At 44.7% G+C, this 19122-nt stretch overlaps 2 protein-coding genes across 2 annotated transcripts; one reads left to right on the top strand and one right to left on the bottom strand.

Moving 5' to 3' along the window:
* Window positions 1-9637: 9637 nt before the first annotated feature.
* Window positions 9638-10870, bottom strand: cdca5 (cell division cycle associated 5). Its single transcript, XM_086136756.1, has one exon. It carries the CDS (start codon window positions 10733-10735, stop codon window positions 9977-9979), a length of 759 nt encoding a protein of 252 aa, XP_085992882.1. The 5' UTR covers window positions 10736-10870; the 3' UTR covers window positions 9638-9976.
* On the top strand, window positions 10862-18508 carry psmb2 (proteasome 20S subunit beta 2). Its single transcript, XM_086136757.1, has 6 exons — window positions 10862-11066; window positions 11522-11644; window positions 11728-11798; window positions 17894-18056; window positions 18140-18189; window positions 18333-18508. Exons 1-6 carry the CDS (start codon window positions 10976-10978, stop codon window positions 18429-18431), a joined length of 597 nt encoding a protein of 198 aa, XP_085992883.1. The 5' UTR covers window positions 10862-10975; the 3' UTR covers window positions 18432-18508.
* The last annotated feature ends 614 nt before the right edge of the window (window positions 18509-19122 follow it).

Raw genomic sequence — 19122 nt, 5'->3', positions numbered from 1 at the left:
TCTGAAGGGGAGTACATTTAGCACACAGCCTTCATTTTATTCCTAATCAGCATGTTTATCGATGTTTTGCTCTGTCTGCTGTGCACACTGTAACCCACCCTCGGGCTTAATGTCCTTTTAACTCACAATTGGCTCTTTGTCCCGTGAATAAAAGTTGGCTTGTATGAGCCCATCACACGGGCTTGGGCAGAGTGTGTTCCTGCAGACAGTGTTATTGCCGTGTGAGGCTGCTGACCACCCCCCGGCACTGAGATTGTCTCACCTCTGTGTGTGTGTGCTCACACAGATACCAGCATCTTTGCCACCCTTTAATCGCCTGTGAAGTTGACGGGGGGGGAGGCCTAGCCTATGCAGAACGCCCTTAGGGGAGCATGTCAATCGGTACCCCGGGGCCCTGCACCCTCAAAGAAGGGTCCCCCTGGGAAACAGACGTCAGGTACAGGAGGGGAGGCCAAAGCCTGGGGCCGCCTAAGAGAAAATCCACGGCTATAGGCCCTCTAAACCTCTCCTATGTTCGGCTTGTCTTATCGCCCCTTTGCGGTGCAATCATCGCGGTGAGCGGAGCGAATTTCGGGATTGATTCTCCAGTTTGCTGGCTGGGCGTACGCAAGGCACCAAAGCAAAAGAGGGATAACACGTTTACAGCGGTTACAACGGTTTGTCTGTCATGTGCGTACGTCTCCAACAGGACACTGTGAGAACAAACGTTGCTTTGGATGCGGATTTGTAAAACACTCAAGCTGATTTCAAGGTGGGCTGGATATAAGCAACTGAAGACAAAAGGCAACCCATGTCTCTCTTGTTGTTATACGACTCATATTGCAGACTGAAATAAATCTTTTGTTGTTGTTGTGAAAAAAAATTGCATGCCTTATTTACATTTTTTTTCTACAACAATAGGCAATCCAGTGAGTGGCAATGTATGACAAATTTTGCCTTTAAAACAACTGATACTGTCCAGTTATTGAATGATAGTGGGGTGAATATGAGTGTGATTAACTGTATTAGCTTGTTTTGTTTTACAACTCATTTTTGTCGCGGGCCACATTATAGTTACCGGTTCCCTTGGAGGGCCGTTATGACTCTGAAACCATATAAGGAAGTCAAGAATAATGGTATATTCAACTATAGTTTAAGTTACTGTAATGAGGGTTTCGGTAACAATAAAACTTAAAATAGCTCTCTTATATATTACATTCGAGGATTTGAAATGTTGGTCCAAATTTCAGCAAGCATCACAGAAGTCAGCATGTTTGATTTGCTTTCGCGGGTCACATCAAATTATGTGGCAGGCCATATCTGGCCCCCCGGGCCTTGAGTTTGATACCTGTGCTCTGTACAGTTCATACAGCAATATACAGTAATATGTTTTCAAATTTCCCCTCGTGTGGTTTATTTTATGTGTTAACAAACACAAGGAATATTTCTTTCTGTTTAATCATCAAAAGAATCAGTTTGTTTTGTTTTTGAGGACTCAACTTTGTTTATGATGTTTATGATGATAACTTTGAGATGGTAATTCATGCCTTTGTCACATCCCGGCTCGATTACTGCAATGCCCTTTACTTTGGAGTCAGCCAGTCCTCCATTAAGCGCCTTCAGCTGGTCCAGAATGCCGCCGCTCGCCTCTTGACTGGTACTCGTAAGAGGGAGCACATAACTCCTACTCTGGCATCCCTTCACTGGCTCCCCATTCATTTTAGAGTTATTTTCAAGATCCTCTTATTTGTTTTCAAATCTCTGAATAATCTCGCGCCACCTTACCTCTCTGAGCTCATCCGCCCCTACACACCTGCCCGGCGCCTCAGGTCTGTGGACCAGACTTTATTAGAAGTACCAAGAACTAAACTGAGGCTCAGAGGGGATCGAGCCTTTTCTGTTGCTGGTCCCTCTCTCTGGAATGACCTCCCACTAAACATTCGGCAAGCCTCCTCGCTGCCCATCTTCAAAACCCTCCTCAAAACTCACTTGTATTCTTTGGCATTCGACTCAGCATGACTTAGATTTGTTCTTGGTTTTACTGTTTGGTGCTTTCTACCGCCTTTATTACCGATTTGTCTTACTGTTTATTGTGCATGTTAAATTGCTCCATGTACAGCACTTTGTATGCAGCGATGGCTGTTTGAAAGTGCTCTATAAATACTGTTGACTTGACTTGACTTGACTTTACAATTACTTATTTTAGTACAAGATCGATTTTGTTGAGCCTCCAATACCAATCAGAAATAACGTGATTCCTGTGACAATAAATGGAGTGAAATAAGAGCTGTCGCATGTAAAAATAGTGCCACTTTCACTTCGTATTTCATCGTGTCAAATAGTGTTGTGGCCCTCGTTTTTTTTTTTCACGTTTGAACCAGAAACGACCACTAGGGGGCGACCATAGATCACAGACACACGAGTATTAGCTTGCCATTGATTCCGGTTCACATCAATGGACTCTAAAGGGCAACGTTGTGAACTCAACGGACCCCTAAATCGAAAAAGTAATTTCAAAGGCATTTTATTTTGAAAATTTAAACGAGACTTTCAAGAAAAAACAAAAACAACACTTTATTTATTTTTTAGTTATTTTTTATTTGTAAGAATTACCGCGTCCCACAACGATTCGCATTTCCTCAATTTCACGTTTCTCGTTGCAGTTTTCGAATCAAAGGTTCGCCCTTTGTATTACAGCAACACCAACGTGGCATGTTTTGGCAACTCTTGAATCATCTTATCCAGGATTTGATATGAAGTCAAGTTTGACAGGTCAGTATGGCTTAATAATCACAAGCCCATGAACATTTCTTCTTGACATCTTTTTTTTTTAATATATACTGTATAACTGCAATCCATGCTGATAGAAAACCTGGAGGAAAAAAAAGTGTTTCAAGTGGCATTCGCCTCTTTCTTTTGGACAATATTCATCACATGACACTCCTGCTGTGGCCAAGTCTTCAGTTGGTGTGTGCGTGGGTCTTTTTGAACATAGACATGCATATAGAAGCTATCATAGTCTCTCTCGCCCCTTTTTTCCTCTGCCTGATGTAGTGTGACAGTGTGTTAGCCCGCAGCACTCTGCTGGCTTGGAAACAATCAGCTTTGACAGAAAGGGGGTGGAGGAGGTGGTGCTGGTGGTGGTGGAGAGGATGCGGTGGGGTGGGGGGAGCTTGCGGGGAGAGGTTGGATGGTGGGGGGTGAGGAAGGGTGAGTGAGGGTGCAGGGAACTTGCGGCCGGAGGCCTGGGTATGATAAACTGGATGAAAAGAGTTGTCGACTGAGGCAAAAGCTGGATGGACGGGTGCTTGAAAGGATGGACGGACAAAGTGTGTTTGACAGAAATGAGGATTGCAATACTTTGCTACACAGTTGGGTACCAGTGAGGAAATACGTTAAGGCCAAAGGAGCCGGAAAATAACTCACTCGTACCGAGCTCCTGCGCTGAGTGTGACTGTTCAGTCCAACACAGCTCAAGTGACAACAGCAAAACTAAAGAACAGAGGGAACATAAACTGCCAGGAAGACAGATGGAAGAGTACACAACAATGCGCCAAGGCTTTCATCTCATGTCTTTCTGGAGGATACAGTTAAGTTCCAAAATGTATTTTATTGTTCTTCCATTTTAATGTCGGGCAGCCAAATTTTCACACTTCTTATGCGTGTTAAAATGTTGCATCAAACATGGATTATTTGCATTTCCATTTCCTAGGGGGAGAATTGTCACATGATTTTTTTATTTTTTATTTTTATAGATTCAATTTAAAATATTCCCTGGCATGCTGGGTGAAGGGCGGATTTATCAGCAGACAAACAAAGGCAATCATTGAGTGCAGCCACAATTCCAGGGGCACCCAAAAACCTCATAAAATCTGATTAATAGATTTTCACTCATTTAAAACATTCGCTACCGTTTTAAGCTGAATTCGCATGCTTAAAAACCCATGATTATTATTAAATTATGATCATTACAAGTGCCCCACCGCCCCTCACACCATGACCCTTCTCGTGCAATGAACTCGTCCATCTTCTTACTGCACGTGTGCAGACTTGATGCAGGAACACAGCAGCAAAACAAAACAGGTTGTTTTGATTTTTAAAAAAAAATGCAATATTTCACAGTGACACTAAATGTGCGTCAAGAGCAATAGTCAGACTCTCTTCTTTTAATTGAATTTTCACCCTTTTTAGTGGATGGCAAACATAAATATTTAAAACCTTTCGATGACGAAGGCCCCATGACCGGGTTGGCCTTGGGCCCCCGGATGACTAAACACGCCCCTGGACAAAATGCGTTAGAGCAAGTCTTTTCTCATTTAAGCCATGTTTCAGTACTTATTTACTCATATGTGTTTGTTTTGTCAGGCATTGGTTAAATTAGGCCAAACATTAGCCAAAATGAGATTAACTTTGACCCAACAAGGACGAGCACAATAGTTGAATCTTACATTATATCGTAACCCGTTGAACTGAGCAGACCTTGTCGACCTCGTTGCCACTTAACCACTTGTCTCTCCCCATTAATTTAGTTAGTCGAGCAATCGGGTTCATTATAAAAGCCCCTCTCAAGGTGCGACCACTTGTCACTCACTTTCTGCGTGCGCGTCGGCGCATGCGCGCACGTGAGGCGGTGTCGTTGACGGCTCAGCTGCCTCGCCTGCTTTAACCAGCTAATAAATATGAAAACAGCAGGTTAAAGTTTTTATGTCTGAAAGGATTATAGTCTTCTATAGAGTCCCATGAAAAATCCCCCAAACCTCATAATGCTCAATGTTGTCCCATAAAAACCGTGTTGGACAAAAGAGGGAGACGGGGGGGCTTTTTCACGCATAAGAGGTTTTCTCAAAAGCACATTGAGTGGAGCCGGGCCCTCGACCCGCCCATAGATTATGTGGCTGTCAAATGAAAGCGCGGCTGGGAGCGGCAGGTGCGTGTGCCACGCACGGGGGGGGGGGGGGGTTACTGAGGGGGGGGCGGGGGTTACAGGGGTCTGGTGACCACTCAGGTTTGAGGTGTGTGTGTTTGTGTGTGTGTGTACAGAGAATGGTTAGCAGCTGCCGGCAGGAATGTTTGCACATTGTCACTTCCATTTAACTTGCTCTTTTTCTTTCCTCTCCTTTCCCTCACACATCAATACAGACCCCCATGAATGACCGAGCCCCCCCCCCCCCCATATGCCTCCTCTGCGGAAAAGATGGAGCTAAACGCTGACAGTTTGTCCACAAAGACCACATGGGGAGCAGGTCACCAACACCTCAGCGCTGTGAAATGGAGGATCAAAGTGATAAGTCAGAAGGGAGATATAGATGGCGCTTTGCTCGGGGAGTTGTAGGGAACTCAACATCAACACACTTTTGTGGCTTGTCGCGCTTTCGTCCCTGCAGGCCTCTTTTCTGCAAGTTATTGGATTCCGATTTTTGAAGCGACGGCGGCAACATATGGCGGCCTGTCGGCCGAGCTGTTGAATAATGCGCCTCGCGAATTTAGCCGCGCGACGTTGCCAAAAAATCAATCAAATAACACACGCAACGCAAATCCGCGCTGAATTGGCAAACGAGCCTCACGTCGTGTGTCTTTTCATGGAGTCTTATCTTTTTTTCGACGGTTGTTCGCCATGCTGACCCTCGCTGCATCTTCGCCCCCCCCCCTCCAAAACGAGCTGTTTGCACCATACCTTGGCGTCTAATCTCTGCCGTCCCATTCCAAACTGTGGCCTAAGGCTATGTGAGGGTCCTCGCTTAATCCGCCACCCCCCCCCCCCCCCCCCCCCGCAACCCCCAATCCATCCAAGTCCCACATATTCCGCTGGGATTTGGCAAAACTGTTACATGTCAAAGCTGCACAAGACTGCTTTTTCACACCATCTTCGAGCAAAAAGGGGATTAATGGCCCCACCATTATTTGCAATGAAAATGAATAACAAACAGCCGTCTGTTTATCCTGGAGAGAAAAGTGTGTCCTTGTGCTTTTTTTTTTTTTATCTGCTCGTCTTTGAGGAGGGAGTGACGCGTTCGAAAAAGCGTGGTCTGAAATCAGCGTGTTAAGTTACCATATGATGCGTTAAGTCTCCCTGCAGGGAATTAAAGTTTGCACATGGACGTTGGGTGCATATGATCACTAAAAAATGTTCGTGAATGAGAACCCACTTTAATCTGAACAGTCCCATGCTGGAGTGGATCTGAATTTTATTTTACTACATTTGTGAGGACACTGTTAAATGAAAAATGTAACCCTTTATATCAGGGGTCGGAAACCCTTTTGACTAAGAGCCATGAATTTTATTCATTTTTATTTCAGTGAGAGCCATACATATATATATTTTTTTGTGAATTCAACAAAATGTCATCATCATAAGCCTCAGAATGTATACTTTTAAATATTGTTGTTATAATACTCACCATTAATGTGAATGGTTTTCCGTTCCTCACGATTGCTAAAGATAAAGCAAAAACTACCGGAATTATAGTCAGCTTGCCGGGTCCATACGCGGAGTTGCTAGCTTGCACCCTGCTTAGTAGCTTGCACGCTTCCTTTCTACTGTCTCCCGCGGCGTATTTTGATGCGAACGTAGCATGGCGCGTGTCAAAGTGCCGCTTTACGTTCGACTGTTTCATCGATGGTATTTTGTCATTGCAAATTAGACACACCGCAGAACCTGTTCACGCCACAAAGGCGAATCCTTCGGTCCATTCATCTGAAATGTACCATACTCGTCATCTTTTTTTTCTTTTTCAGGATTAGCTTTGAACTAATGACCGAGCGGGCTGATTCAAAAAGGGGCGTTTACCCGTTTCCCCAGCAACGGTCTACGTAGGCCGGTATCATCCAATTAAAATTGCTCCCGCTGCCAACTGTAGCCCTGAACAGAACGTGAGCAGTGAAAAATCGATGGAGCGATTAAACAAGCGAGAGTATTTTGTTTTATCTGCGAGCCAGATGGAATCATCAAAAGAGCCACATCTGGCTCCCGAGCCATAGGTTCCCGACCCCTGCTTTATATGATACCTTTTTCAATTAAACAGAAGTTATACTTGCAACGTGTATACTCATATACATACATGTACATATGTATACACTTTTCACATGGCCTGTGTTGATTGACTCAAACCGGTAACCCTTTGCATGAATCAATTCTTAAGAAGTAGCTCTCAGCTTCAAAAACATTGGTGACCCCTATTTTAGATCAAGGTGCGAAAGGTATTTTGTTGCTCTCACCGAAAATAAAGAAAGAAAGAAAGAAAGAACTGAACCTATTAACGCTTTGAGGGACAGCGGTTACTACAGTGGACATCTTATCATGTTATCAGGTTACAGGGTGCATGAAAGGGTTAAGTTTAAATCGCTTGGAAATGAAACACATCCATTTGGCAACCCCCCCCCCCCCACCCCCACACCCCTGCATTTATTTCTCGCCATTGCACTATTTTCCGGCCTCCCCCCCCCCAGCAAAAACTTCATCCCCACAACTGCCAAGACAGACTACGCGGCTCGCCTGGAACATACGAAAATGAAATATGAAACAGTGTGTGTGATAAACTGGTAGATAATCATCTTTTCATTAAAACTTTCATCCCGAGTGACTTAAATATTCAAGGGGCCAATTACGGCGCTTTGTATCTCTTTCTCTCACACTCTGGCTATCCTTAACAAGAGCAGTCAGCGCGCGAGGGGAAGCCGCGTGGCTTGAGGGGTTGAGTGAGAGCATCATTATGGAGCGGTCTAGTGGAGGGAGGGATGGAAGGGGTGACCTACCGTCCCTCATTGGGGGAGACAGGGAGCAGCAGGCCTCATGCCAGGCTGTCCAAACACTGCGATAAGGACACGGCAAACCGAAAGATGTTAAGACTTGTAGTGCAGGTGCATTGGTTGGATGGGTGGGTGGGTGGAGGGATGCGGCGGGAAAACAGAAACAGACAGATCGAGCCCAGACAAGTATAGATTTTCCATGCAGATATAGTGGAAAGACGTACGCATTTTGATGAGCGCCACAAATAGGGTGCACGATTCTCTTGTATGTAGTGTGCGTGTGCGTGTGCATGTGTGCGAGCGTATTAGCAGTCGGCGCACTGAAGCCCACGGGCGATTCCTGTGTGAGCTTGCGATAAAGGGGGGAAAGGGAGAGGAAGTACAATGGGGGGAGGGATGGGAGGCGGGGGGGGGGGGTCTGCGGAGGATGGGGTGAGAGGAAGAAGTTAGTTGGTTGGATGGGAGGGGCTGGAGTAGAGGAGAGTTCTTCCTCTGTGCTTTAAAAAGCCTCTGGATCATGTCCCCGTTGGTCCTTCGCTTTATACACACACACACACACGAATCCCTCACCCAATTCCTCTCTTCTCCCCCAAACGCCCCCCCCCTCAAAAAGAGTGTCTTGGCAGGGTAATTAAGAATGGCCTCTAAACACAGGCGTAAAGCAGCCACGCTCCAGATGAAAGTAAATGATTAAAATAATTACAGGCTGCGAGATGACGAGCCGGAGTGTGGGGTGGCCGCCGGACATTTGTCAGTAATTAGATAATTAATCTGAATGCAAATGATGAGCCCTAACGAAGCAGTCAAGCTGAACCGGCGACAACTGCCGTGAGTGAAATGGGAAAGGAGGGGTTGTGGAGGGGGGGTGAAAGGCATGGGAGGGAAAGAGGAAAAACACATCTATATTGAGAGTGTAAAATATCCACCCTGCTAGAAAAATCAGCATGAAGACGCTCCCAAGCAAAAGGCGGCAGTTTGATTTAGTTGCTGCTGGTTGACAGCTTCCGTCTCACTGTTTGTAGCGTTCAGTGATGGTGACAAGCTCACTTGTTAAAAATATACCAAAAAGGCCTCGCACGAAGCGCTTCATGGCCCTCTGCCAGGCAGCGGAAATGTCAAATGAAGGGTACCGACACAATGTGGCACCTGAGGAGGCAAACAGTGCACATCCTTAAATGTATGAGTAAATTGTGGATTTACTCCCTGGCGATAAACATTCATTATTTCTCTGCACATTCATATCAACTGGTGTAAAACTCAAACTTGATACTTGCGGTATAGAGTAAAGAGGACATTGTCAATCAAAGTGATCTGTTTCAAATGAGGGGCTTGCTGTGTCATTCTGAGTGCCATGGATTTGTTTGGCCTCTTGCATTAAAAAAAAATTAATCGTCGTTCAAGGACGCCAAAAAACTGATGAACAAGAAACAAGGAATATTATTGAGGTACGATATTTGTCGTACATGACATTACAAATTCGCACAAAAATAAAATAACATAGCTAACTTTGTAATATGTGCAGTAAAAAGCCTTGTGTAAGTGCAACTAAGCAATGTCTGCCATCTAATGGCGATTGGTGATATTACAACTTAATACAACAGGTGATGACTGCATATTCACAGTTATGCACCAGTGGATTATGTTGACTGAAAAAACATGCTGTTGACTCAAAGCACACCTTACAGACAGCAGCTTCGATGAAGACATATGTGACAGCTCAGCTAATCACACAGTTTTGGTTTTCGGTTTGGTGGCAGGACATTTTTGAATGTGTTGGATAAATATTTTTCACGAAAGCATATGCATTCGATGTGGTTGGAAAATATTTCACTTGATAATTGGTTGCAATGTCACAAGCCCAAGTGACAAAAAAAATCTGAAATATTTATTGATGAGCAGATGTAGAATTGGACTTTCCAGTCACTAAAATAAAACAGAATAAGAAAACAATGTAGACAACTTCACCTTTACTCTTGTCTCACATACGACTTTACAGAGGCAACAAGGTAAACGACACAATGGTGATTAAAACAGAGAAAAGGGTTCAGAATAAATCCCATTAAGACCATACGTTACACCATTATGCCAGAATTAACATGCAGGAACAACTAGAACATGTGAAAAAAACCAACACATTACATTTAAGTGAACTGTCTGTCCTTTCAAAACTGGCATTTAATCAGCATGTCGGTGAACACAACATGCTGTCAGGTGCCCTCTGTTCAGTGTTTTGTCAGTCTCCATGTTTATTTCACTCCACAACCAACTCGAACTTTTCAGCCTCCCGGAACTCGGCGTTCATCTTGGCCGAAAGTGCATCCAGCTCCGTGAGGTCGATCTGCTGGACCTTCCTTCGTTTTTTTTTCTTCTTTGCCAACGCCACGCCGGGGATGTCAGGGACCGGAACGCAGTCCTCGGTGTCCAGAATGAAAGAACTGGGACCAGATGCGGTACTTGAAACCTCCAGAGTCGACTGAGCCCGACTCACGCTTCGTCCCACTTCGGGGGTCTGCAGCATCTCAAACCCGAAAAGAGTCTCTCGGGCGTCGTGGCTGTTGAAGGATTTGTCGCTGAGCCTGGTGTAGGAGCGACGCACTTTCTGCAACCACATCGCCTCGCGTGCATCCTCGGCTGGCTGCTGGGGACAAGGCTGGACCGGCGCCGATGGCGGTAGGATCGGCGATGGTATGGCGGCCTTGTTCTTTGCGCCGCAGGACCGCCGGGTCTCCCGAACCGGACCAGGAGTGGACATCTTTTGCTTTTTCTGTTGGCTTCCCTCTGATCGCCTCGGCGTATTTTCTTTGTCGTGCACAGCTGCAGTTGTAGTTTTCCTGGGTGCAATTTTCTTCAAGGTGAAACGCTTGACTGGAGCGTTACTGTTACGCGCCATGTTGTTTTCCGTATTTACCAAGGGAGATGTCAACCGCGGGGACCGTCTTCGCTGCGACGAGTCGTTTAGTTTATTCGAATCCGTCATCGTCTTGTGGGTCGTATGTGTTTGTCCCTTCATTCGATCTCCCGTAGAAAAACAGATATTCTTTTTGGAAGTGGGCTCGGGGAAAAACACACAGCAAGCAAAGTCCGTTCAAAATGCCCGCCCTCGTCGCGTACGAGATACGTCATTCGATTTCCGCCGACGTTTAGACTGTGCGCCGACGACCAGTAACTTTTGCTGTGTAATCTGTACTAGCGCGGCTCGAACGCGTCTTTTATATTGACTACTCTGCTAAAATAGCTCTCGTAATTTAAAATGGAATATTTAATCGGCATACAGGGACCGGATTTTGTCCTTGTCGCTGCCGATAATGTCGCAGTCAGCAGTTTTATTCAGATGAAACAAGGTAATGTGACAATGTGTTAGCTTAGCATTACTACCCGGCTAAAATGTCAATGTTATATTCGGATATTACTCAAACTGAAGAACGTCTTGAATGAAATGTGTTGTGTGTCAGGTATGACGTTAGCTTTTTCGAAAAGTGGCTGCATTCATCTATGTAATCAGCTATGGCAACATTTGCACCTTTATGAATGACGAGGTTGTTTTTGTCTTTTGCCATCTTCCATTTAGATTTCACCATTCGCAAATGCGCATGCATATCCTGTTAGTATATAGAACATATCCACGCCAGAAAGTTTCGTTCGGCAGTAACTAAATTCGCCCCAAAATACTAACGAAAGTGAAAGTCATTGCGTTTTAAAAATCAGTCCACCCACAGCAGTATTGTATTCTTTCCGATAGTGACTTATATGTTCTGGATGCACTTCGTGGTAGTTAATTGCTCCCTTTATGTGTCAGACGATGACAAAATGTTCAAACTAAGCGAGAAGATCTTGCTGCTGTGCGTGGGAGAGGCGGGAGACACGGTGCAGTTTGCAGAGTATATCCAGAAGAATGTTCAGCTCTACAAAATGCGAAACGGTAAGCACCTCAAATTGGACTACAAATCCACTTGACGAAAGTCTTGGTCGAAGTTATTTGTTCAATGTTTGTTTTCTTTGCAGGCTATGAACTCAGCCCAGCAGCCGCAGCAAACTTTACGAGAAAGAACCTCGCAGAGTACCTTCGAAGCAGGGTAAATATACGAAACAATCGTAAAGAAAAATATTTGGGGGGGGGGGGGGGATAAAAGAGACACATAACTCCCAAAACTGTCATATTTAGGGAGAGAATGGCAATCCCCATCGTAGGCAAACCGGATTTGGAAACGGTGTTGAAATAAGATGAACTGGTCATGCCACATATTATGATGTCATTTGGTTTCAGTGTGGTGGTTTTAAAAGAATAGTTTTAAAATAAGTTGAACACATTGTTAGTTTAGAATTCAATGAAAATACAATTTCCTGTACTTAATTTGTCATCATAAATTGTCACAGCATTGCCTTCTGTGTCTCAAAATTAGACCTGGAAACCTGTTGCAAAAAAACCCTTTTAAAACATCAAATATTTGTACATTATCGGTTTTGACGACAATTTTACAGCGGCAGCCCCTGACCATTAATGTGCAACAGACTGGTTTCACATGAAGCAATAGTTTGACAGACTGACTCAGAAACAAACACAAAAATAATAAATTGCTCACTAACCTGTTGCCACATAATGCACAGAGTGGCCTTTTTTTATGTGAGACTCCAAAACTCTGTTTTAAGTAGGACTTAAGTATGACTGTTGATATTCTGGATGCAGTGGCTACACCAGATTTTTAAATTAATCTATTAATTATTATTATTTTTTTTTTCAACCCAGTACCCAAAGTCCCACCGACTGGTGGTTCGGAATCCCTGCTAAATGCCAGTCCAGGGTACACTTGTGCTGCAATTCTACTTTTGATTTAGTATCACTATATGCCTCACACTAACACAAAAATAAAAAATTAAAATAAAAAATAAGTGATTATTAGAAGGTGTCTTGACGCTCGTGCTAATTTGTCAGCAGTTGTGCAGCTGCTTCCTTTCACAAGAGCAGAAGGGTGAAAATAATTACAAAAAACAATTAGTGTGGCCGGGAAGGGAATGTGGGACACATCGAGCCAGGGATAGAGGTGGAGTAGGAGCAGTAGGGGAGCGGAGGGAGTCCCAGCTGGGACAACGTGTACTCTCAGTAGACCCACACTGTACAAAATGGAGTGTGAGAACCAGGAGGAGTCAGTGTACACAAGACTTTAAATTCTCCTGTCCAGCTGGGAATTACAGCAGCACCGTAAAGGACCTCATATTTCTCTCAACCTATAAATGATCCGTTTGTCTATTAATTAATTCAAATAGAATTCACTATAAAGTGTCAGTCCAACCTCAACTTAAAAAAAAAAATCAAGATCATTTACATCACTGTCCTTGGACCAATTGACACTTTTCAGTTTGAGTAAACAACAATACGTCACACAAGGTTACAGAAGATGGGCATGATGCAGGGTGGGATCATTTGCGACCATATACGAAAGAAACTATAAAATGCACACCGCACAAAACAAAACTGCTCAATTGAGTCGACTCTACATCTGCCTAAAAAAGAAACCTCACATAATTTGCACATGGAAGAGGGCTGCAGGATCATTTGTATTCAGTCAAGGTTGGAAAACGTTGAGCTAGAAGGAGCATTTTTATTCATGTCTTGTCATCCGCTTCAAGGGAATCTTTATTTTTGTGCCTCTTGGTTACAACTTTGGCTTTGTGAGCGGCGGATTTATCAATGCTGCATTCTCAGGAGTGCCGAGAAACCAAATCCAAAGCATTTTTTTTTCCCAACCAGCATCCCACACCTTCCTCCAGCTATGTTTCCTCTTGCATTCAGCAACCTCCAGAGTATCCGGACATTTGCAGATTTTGTTGGATTAACATTTTCTTTTTGCAATGTTTTCTCTAAGTCCGTCTTGAGTACGGGGTCTGAAACGTCAATATTTCACGATCAATTTTCTGTTGTTTTAATTATGGCTGGCCAAATTGTTTCTGAAGTATTGGGAATGATAACAAAAACAAAAGGATGAACCGGCGGACTCTTCCTCCTATCTACTCTGCATCAGCCAAAACTAATGAACTCGCGGAGCTTAAGATGGTTGGCGGAATACGACATCATTAACTATCGATTTATGTGAAGATGCCTCCAGATGCCTAACCTTTTTTTTTTTTCCAGTTGATTTCTGGGCAACTGTCCCAGATATTTGACAATTGGTTTTAATTAATTTGATTAAATCAGAGTAGATTCATATCTAGCCACTGCAAAAAGAGGATTTATCAAGATAATGATTTGTTTTGGATCCAAATTGTTACTCCTCCATCCTTAAGTCATCTTCTGAGTGCATCAAAGTCCCCCCCCCCCCCCCTGAGCCCCCATCCCCATAAACGATCGCCGAACTGCCAACGTATCCGAAGCCCTAGGTTAAAAACACGACTGGGTGATAAATTAATCAGGGCTATATTGTTAATTCCCATGGCCTTATTCCTGCAGGACACATTCCAGATGAGTTCTATAGAATGAGAGATGTCACACTCCAGTGGCTGCCGACCACCGGGAGGTGTCGTTAACTCTCGCCAGCAGAGCATGTCGAAACGGAGGAGGCCGGGACTTGCCTTACGTAGCGCCGCGCTGGCCAACCTGCCGTTCAGGAAAACAACATGGCCGCACTATTAACCTCTGGAGAACCGCATTTACTCCAGCTTCAGGGAGCAAGGGAGAGCGAGAGTGGAGCGAAACAAAGAGAGGAGAGGGAAAAAAAAAAGTTGGCGGTAAACGTAATCACCTGAGGCCTCGACAAGTCCGCATCAGTAATGAGGCGCAGGATTCAGCGCAGGGCCAAACAAGAAGTTCAAAGCCGATGGGTCCGTGGAATCCTGTCTGTCTTCCGCTGCGTTTCGGAGCTTTTGTCTCGATGCTGAATAGACACGTCGATTTACCAGAGCGTTCAGAGGGTACCTGCCAAGGTCCTTGAGATGGCTGCAATGTCTGCCGTCTTCTGCGGGTCAAGATGAAATCCGAATCCTCTGTTTTCATCTTCAACATTTTTTGGCATCTTGTTTGTAACTAGGAGAACTTTTTTTTTTCTTTAATATACAATAGAAAATAGAAAAACACACTCATAAATGGCTTCTTCTCTTGTTTTGTTTTGTTTTTTTTTGCTGTAGTTAGCATAGCAGATAGTTTTTTCTTTTCTTTCTTTCTTTTTTTTTAAATTGACAGTGATTAACCGCTATTGTAGCAATTAAACATGCTGTTAGAATACTTAAGGGAGCGATGGATTTCAGGGCATCCCCCAGCAGCGATCAGTGATAGATTGCGACAGGAACCTGCTCTGTTAGGCCACGGCAACAGTTAGCCTCTGCACGGCGGCACGCTACAGCTGGGGCCCATACGTGTTGGAGATAAATTTTCCAACGGGGGCACACAACGGGCACAAATAATTACTGGTACCATATTGCGCACACAATGCAACGGCTCCAGCGCAGATGAACAATTAATACAACAGATTGAGGAGGAATGCCAATAAAGAGAACACGCCCGGGGGGGACAATCACGGAGGGGAGAGGAGTGGGCGACAGGAAAGAGCAGCGCTTAAACTTAGCAGAAGAGTTTGAACGTCGGTGCAGCATTTCTGTGCACTCTAATTTTCTCAAAATACTATTAGTGGAGGTTTGGTTAGGTTTAAAGGGGGGGGGGGGCAGAAACCAGTTTACAGTCAGCTCCAGAAATATTCATCTCATCTTTTTGGGTCGAAATATCACCACCATACATTTGAAATGAAATGAAACAAGATGTGCTTTAACTGCAGACTTTGCAGGCCTCGAGTGCAACTGTCTTTCGTTCTAGGGGTAATGAACTGCTTGCTCGGTTGGATAACAGGTTAGGTGATTGACTTTTCCAGCACAGACTCCCTAGTTGCTTTTGCAGTATGTTTCGGGTTGTCGTCCATCTGCACTGTGAAACACCGCCCAATGAATTCTGAAGCGTTCGGCTAAACATGATCGTATTTCCCCAAACACTTCAGAATTCACCGTGGTGCTTTTGTCAGCGGCTCGTTCTGATGTCCACGTCCCAATATTGATGGACCTGATTGTACCTTTCCAAAGTAGACCCTTTCTGAGGCCAAAACACGCGCTCTGATGATGCGTCGGAATTAGTCATCGGAATCATATCTTTGTATATTTTCATTTTGGACATGGGATTGTGCTTAAAATTGAAGGTTTGTGAAAAGAACAGTGGAATTTTGATTTGGGTTATCAGTAGGAACAGGCAGCTTTTTATCTTGTGTGTGCATTAATACAAAAGTGCTGTTGGGGAGTGGGGGGGGGGGGGGGGGTTAATCAGATGATGCACATTGTTTGTTAATGTGAATCAAGGTGTGAGTTCAGGTGGCGGGGTTAACAAGGTGCCTTTGAGGTGACATGGGAAGGTTATTTTGATGCCAGCTCTGTATTATTGTTACAATGTAACCAGTGAGGCAGGTGTCTGGTGGGTGGGGGTGATGCCACTTGGGGCGTTCGCAGGCTCACAGAGGAGTAAAAGTGCGCATACAAACACGCGCGGGTGCGATACGTGGCCGTACGTGCTGTGCGCCGATTTGCGCGCACACACACACACACACACACACACACACACACACACACACACACACACACACAGTTATGCTTTCGAGTGAGTGTGTGTGTGTTTGTGCGAGGCAATCATTAACACTCATACTAAAGCCCACTCCACAGGGGATATAACGATCATCCCCCTCGTGGCAAATATAACGCCAACATAAGTCACAGAAATAAGCAGGTCAAATGTGTGCCAAATTGAAATGACGGGGAAGGTGTTGAGATCGTCACCGGCCCGGCTTGAATGAATCACCTCGCTGCAAGAGGGAGCGACATTGTTATTATTTTTGTGTTTCTATTTGGCGCTAATCCAAAAAAAAAACACCCTTTGTCTGTCAAGCATTTAGGCTTCAAGATATTTTGAAGCCCTCCAAATTGTGTTTTTTTTTTAATTGAGGAAAGAAATTAGTGTACTGGAGGGAGAGAAGAGGCTGGAAGCGTGGAAGATGTAATTTCAAAAGACGGAGGGGGGGGGGTGCAAGAGAAACGACTTTAGAAGTTTTTAATGAGCCCTGGCGTGACTCGGGGGGCTCGGGGTGAAGGCAGCGGGAGAGGAGAGGAGGGGACGAGCGAAGCAAGGAAGAGGGAGGGAGGGTGTGATGAAGGCGGTGACAGGGGTGCTGACTTCTAGCAGATGTTACAATGCAAGTGACTAACCCCCCCCCCCCCCAAAAAAAAAGAAAAACACACATTTGACCCATCTCCCTCTTTCATATCAGAGGAAATGGATGAAAAAGGTCCCTAGCTATCGAAAATGTGGAAGTTCCCTTGGTCAAGACGGAAAAAAGCCAGCAGAGCTAAAGAAAGAATAATCTCCGTCAAAGTCATTCCTGGTGTTGATCATCAGCGTCGAGCGTCCTCCCACCACCAAAATGACTAAACTTTTGGAAATTATTCCTTTCATCCACACCTGCCACCTTATAACATGATAAGCTGTCCGCTGTAGTAACCGTTGTCCCTGAAAAGGTTAAAACAACCCCCTCCCAAAAATGGCTCGCTTTAGTTACCTTTAATACTTCAAAAACGCAAATGCCTGTGACTTCATCATCTTCCCAAACTTTTCAGCCGCCAGTCAATCAATAAAACCACTAATCTGTGCACAAATTTACCTTCACAACTACAGCGACTTCACTTATGACTGTCTATCCAAGCTTTCAATCTTGAGGCGACAACATGTCACACGGCTCCCACAGAGTGAGGGACAAGGTGGAGTTTTGGAACACACTTCTCAGGCAGTGCCGCATTCAAGAGAGTTAATTTTCGGGCCTGAGGAATTTGGAGGTTTTGAACCAGATGCTGATTTTGGGCAGAAAGAAATACAGCTACATTACAGGTGAATCGGGCAATTAATATCTCGTTGGATAGATAGAAGGTACATTTAAATGGGCCAGTCCTTTTCCTTTCAGAAATAATTTGCTGCCTCCCTCCACGATGGATTCCGCCCGCGTACTGAATGAACCTCTGGTCTTTTTGCGGTTATTTTAAGCCGGGAGCGTTTGATCACAGCTAAGCAGAAACACGCGAGGCCGCAGTGAAATTTCGAAACGGGCACGTGAGCAAAGGCGGGTGCCGTGACGCCTTCATCCTCCCCTGTCTTCAGACGCCATATCACGTCAACATGTTGCTGGCGGGCTACGATGACACAGACGGGCCGGGTCTGTACTACATGGACCACCTGTCCTCGCTGGTCAAGGCCCCCTTCGCCGCCCACGGTTATGGCGCCTATCTCACGCTCTCCATCCTTGACCGCTACTACAAACCAGGTGTGTGCTAGGCCCCCAAAAGCTACTTTCAAACATCTCCAATTTGTCCCCCCACAATTCATGGCCATCTTTGTGTCTTCCAGATCTGACCAGAGATGAAGCGGTGGATGTGTTGAAGAAGTGCATTGAAGAGGTTGGTTAACATTTCATTGCACTTTTTAATAACATAACTTTTGGAAAATTAGTAGTTACTTGCCATTTCTCACTCGATTCGGTTTCCCAGGAAAGTTTTGTTTGATTTGTTCTGATTATCACTGTTGTTTCTGCCGCCACCAGCTGAACAGGCGCTTCATTCTGAACCTTCCCTTCTTCACCGTCCGTTTGATTGACAAAGAGGGCATCCATGACCTGGAGAAGCTCTCTCCCACCAAGTGATCGTTCCCCTTTTTTTTCTACCATTGACCTCCTTGTTCTTTCTATTCCAATAAAAAGTGACGCGCAGTTGAGATATACGCTCTTTGCCCCTGTGGTGCTTTTCGCTATGCTTTCTAGTTTACTCATCTGCAACATGAGAACACGCTCCTGGCTGTGTACTTTTGCACTTGAATTCAGTCCGTGTGCATTGGACACTTGCTCATGCTTGTGTGCTTGCTAAAAATGTGTGTGGGGGGAGGGGGGGGGGCAAAGTGACCAAAAGCATTTTAGAAGTACATAAAAAGGGCAGATTTGTTGATTTATGATCGACAGGTGTACCAGATGAACCAGCACTCGTGCCCATTTGTTTTGAATCTTGTTAACGTGCCTAAATACAGTCATGGATGTAACTGGTGTAAGGTTTTGATAAATCTACCGGCTGCTTTTTTGGGGACTATCAATCTTTAGGTGTATTTGAAGGAAAAGATTTACTCTGAGGCATAGAGGCAACCCACAAAGCCTTCAATTGAAATCTCCTTAGTAAAGTGGAGACCTCTGGCAAGGCTCTCCTGTCCTTATTTTGGATCTGTATTAAATTACATTACCCATACATTTGATGGGATAGGAAATGGCACCCTGACTTTTGAGTTGACACCTGTGATTTAGCATGTGCTCTTAAAAAGACTGTTCCCTTAAATTTTAGACAGTTTGT

Source organism: Hippocampus guttulatus, chromosome 18 (genome assembly GCF_054856545.1).
Source record: "Hippocampus guttulatus isolate MCC_2025c chromosome 18, RoL_Hgut_1.0, whole genome shotgun sequence".
Taxonomy (NCBI): Eukaryota; Metazoa; Chordata; class Actinopteri; order Syngnathiformes; family Syngnathidae; genus Hippocampus; species Hippocampus guttulatus.
The sequence above is the reverse complement of the archived record's forward strand: the minus strand, read 5'-3'. Positions and strand labels throughout refer to the sequence as shown.

Bases quoted from the DNA above. Each gene is read 5' to 3' on its own strand.
- cdca5 (XM_086136756.1), bottom strand. From the start codon at position 10,735: ATGAAGGGACAAACACATACGACCCACAAGACGATGACGGATTCGAAT.
- psmb2 (XM_086136757.1), top strand. From the start codon at position 10,976: ATGGAATATTTAATCGGCATACAGGGACCGGATTTTGTCCTTGTCGCT. The intron at 18,057-18,139 runs GTGTGTGCTAGG...TGTGTCTTCCAG, and splicing joins TGACCGCTACTACAAACCAG to ATCTGACCAGAGATGAAGCG. The intron at 18,190-18,332 runs GTTGGTTAACAT...TGCCGCCACCAG, and splicing joins TGAAGAAGTGCATTGAAGAG to CTGAACAGGCGCTTCATTCT.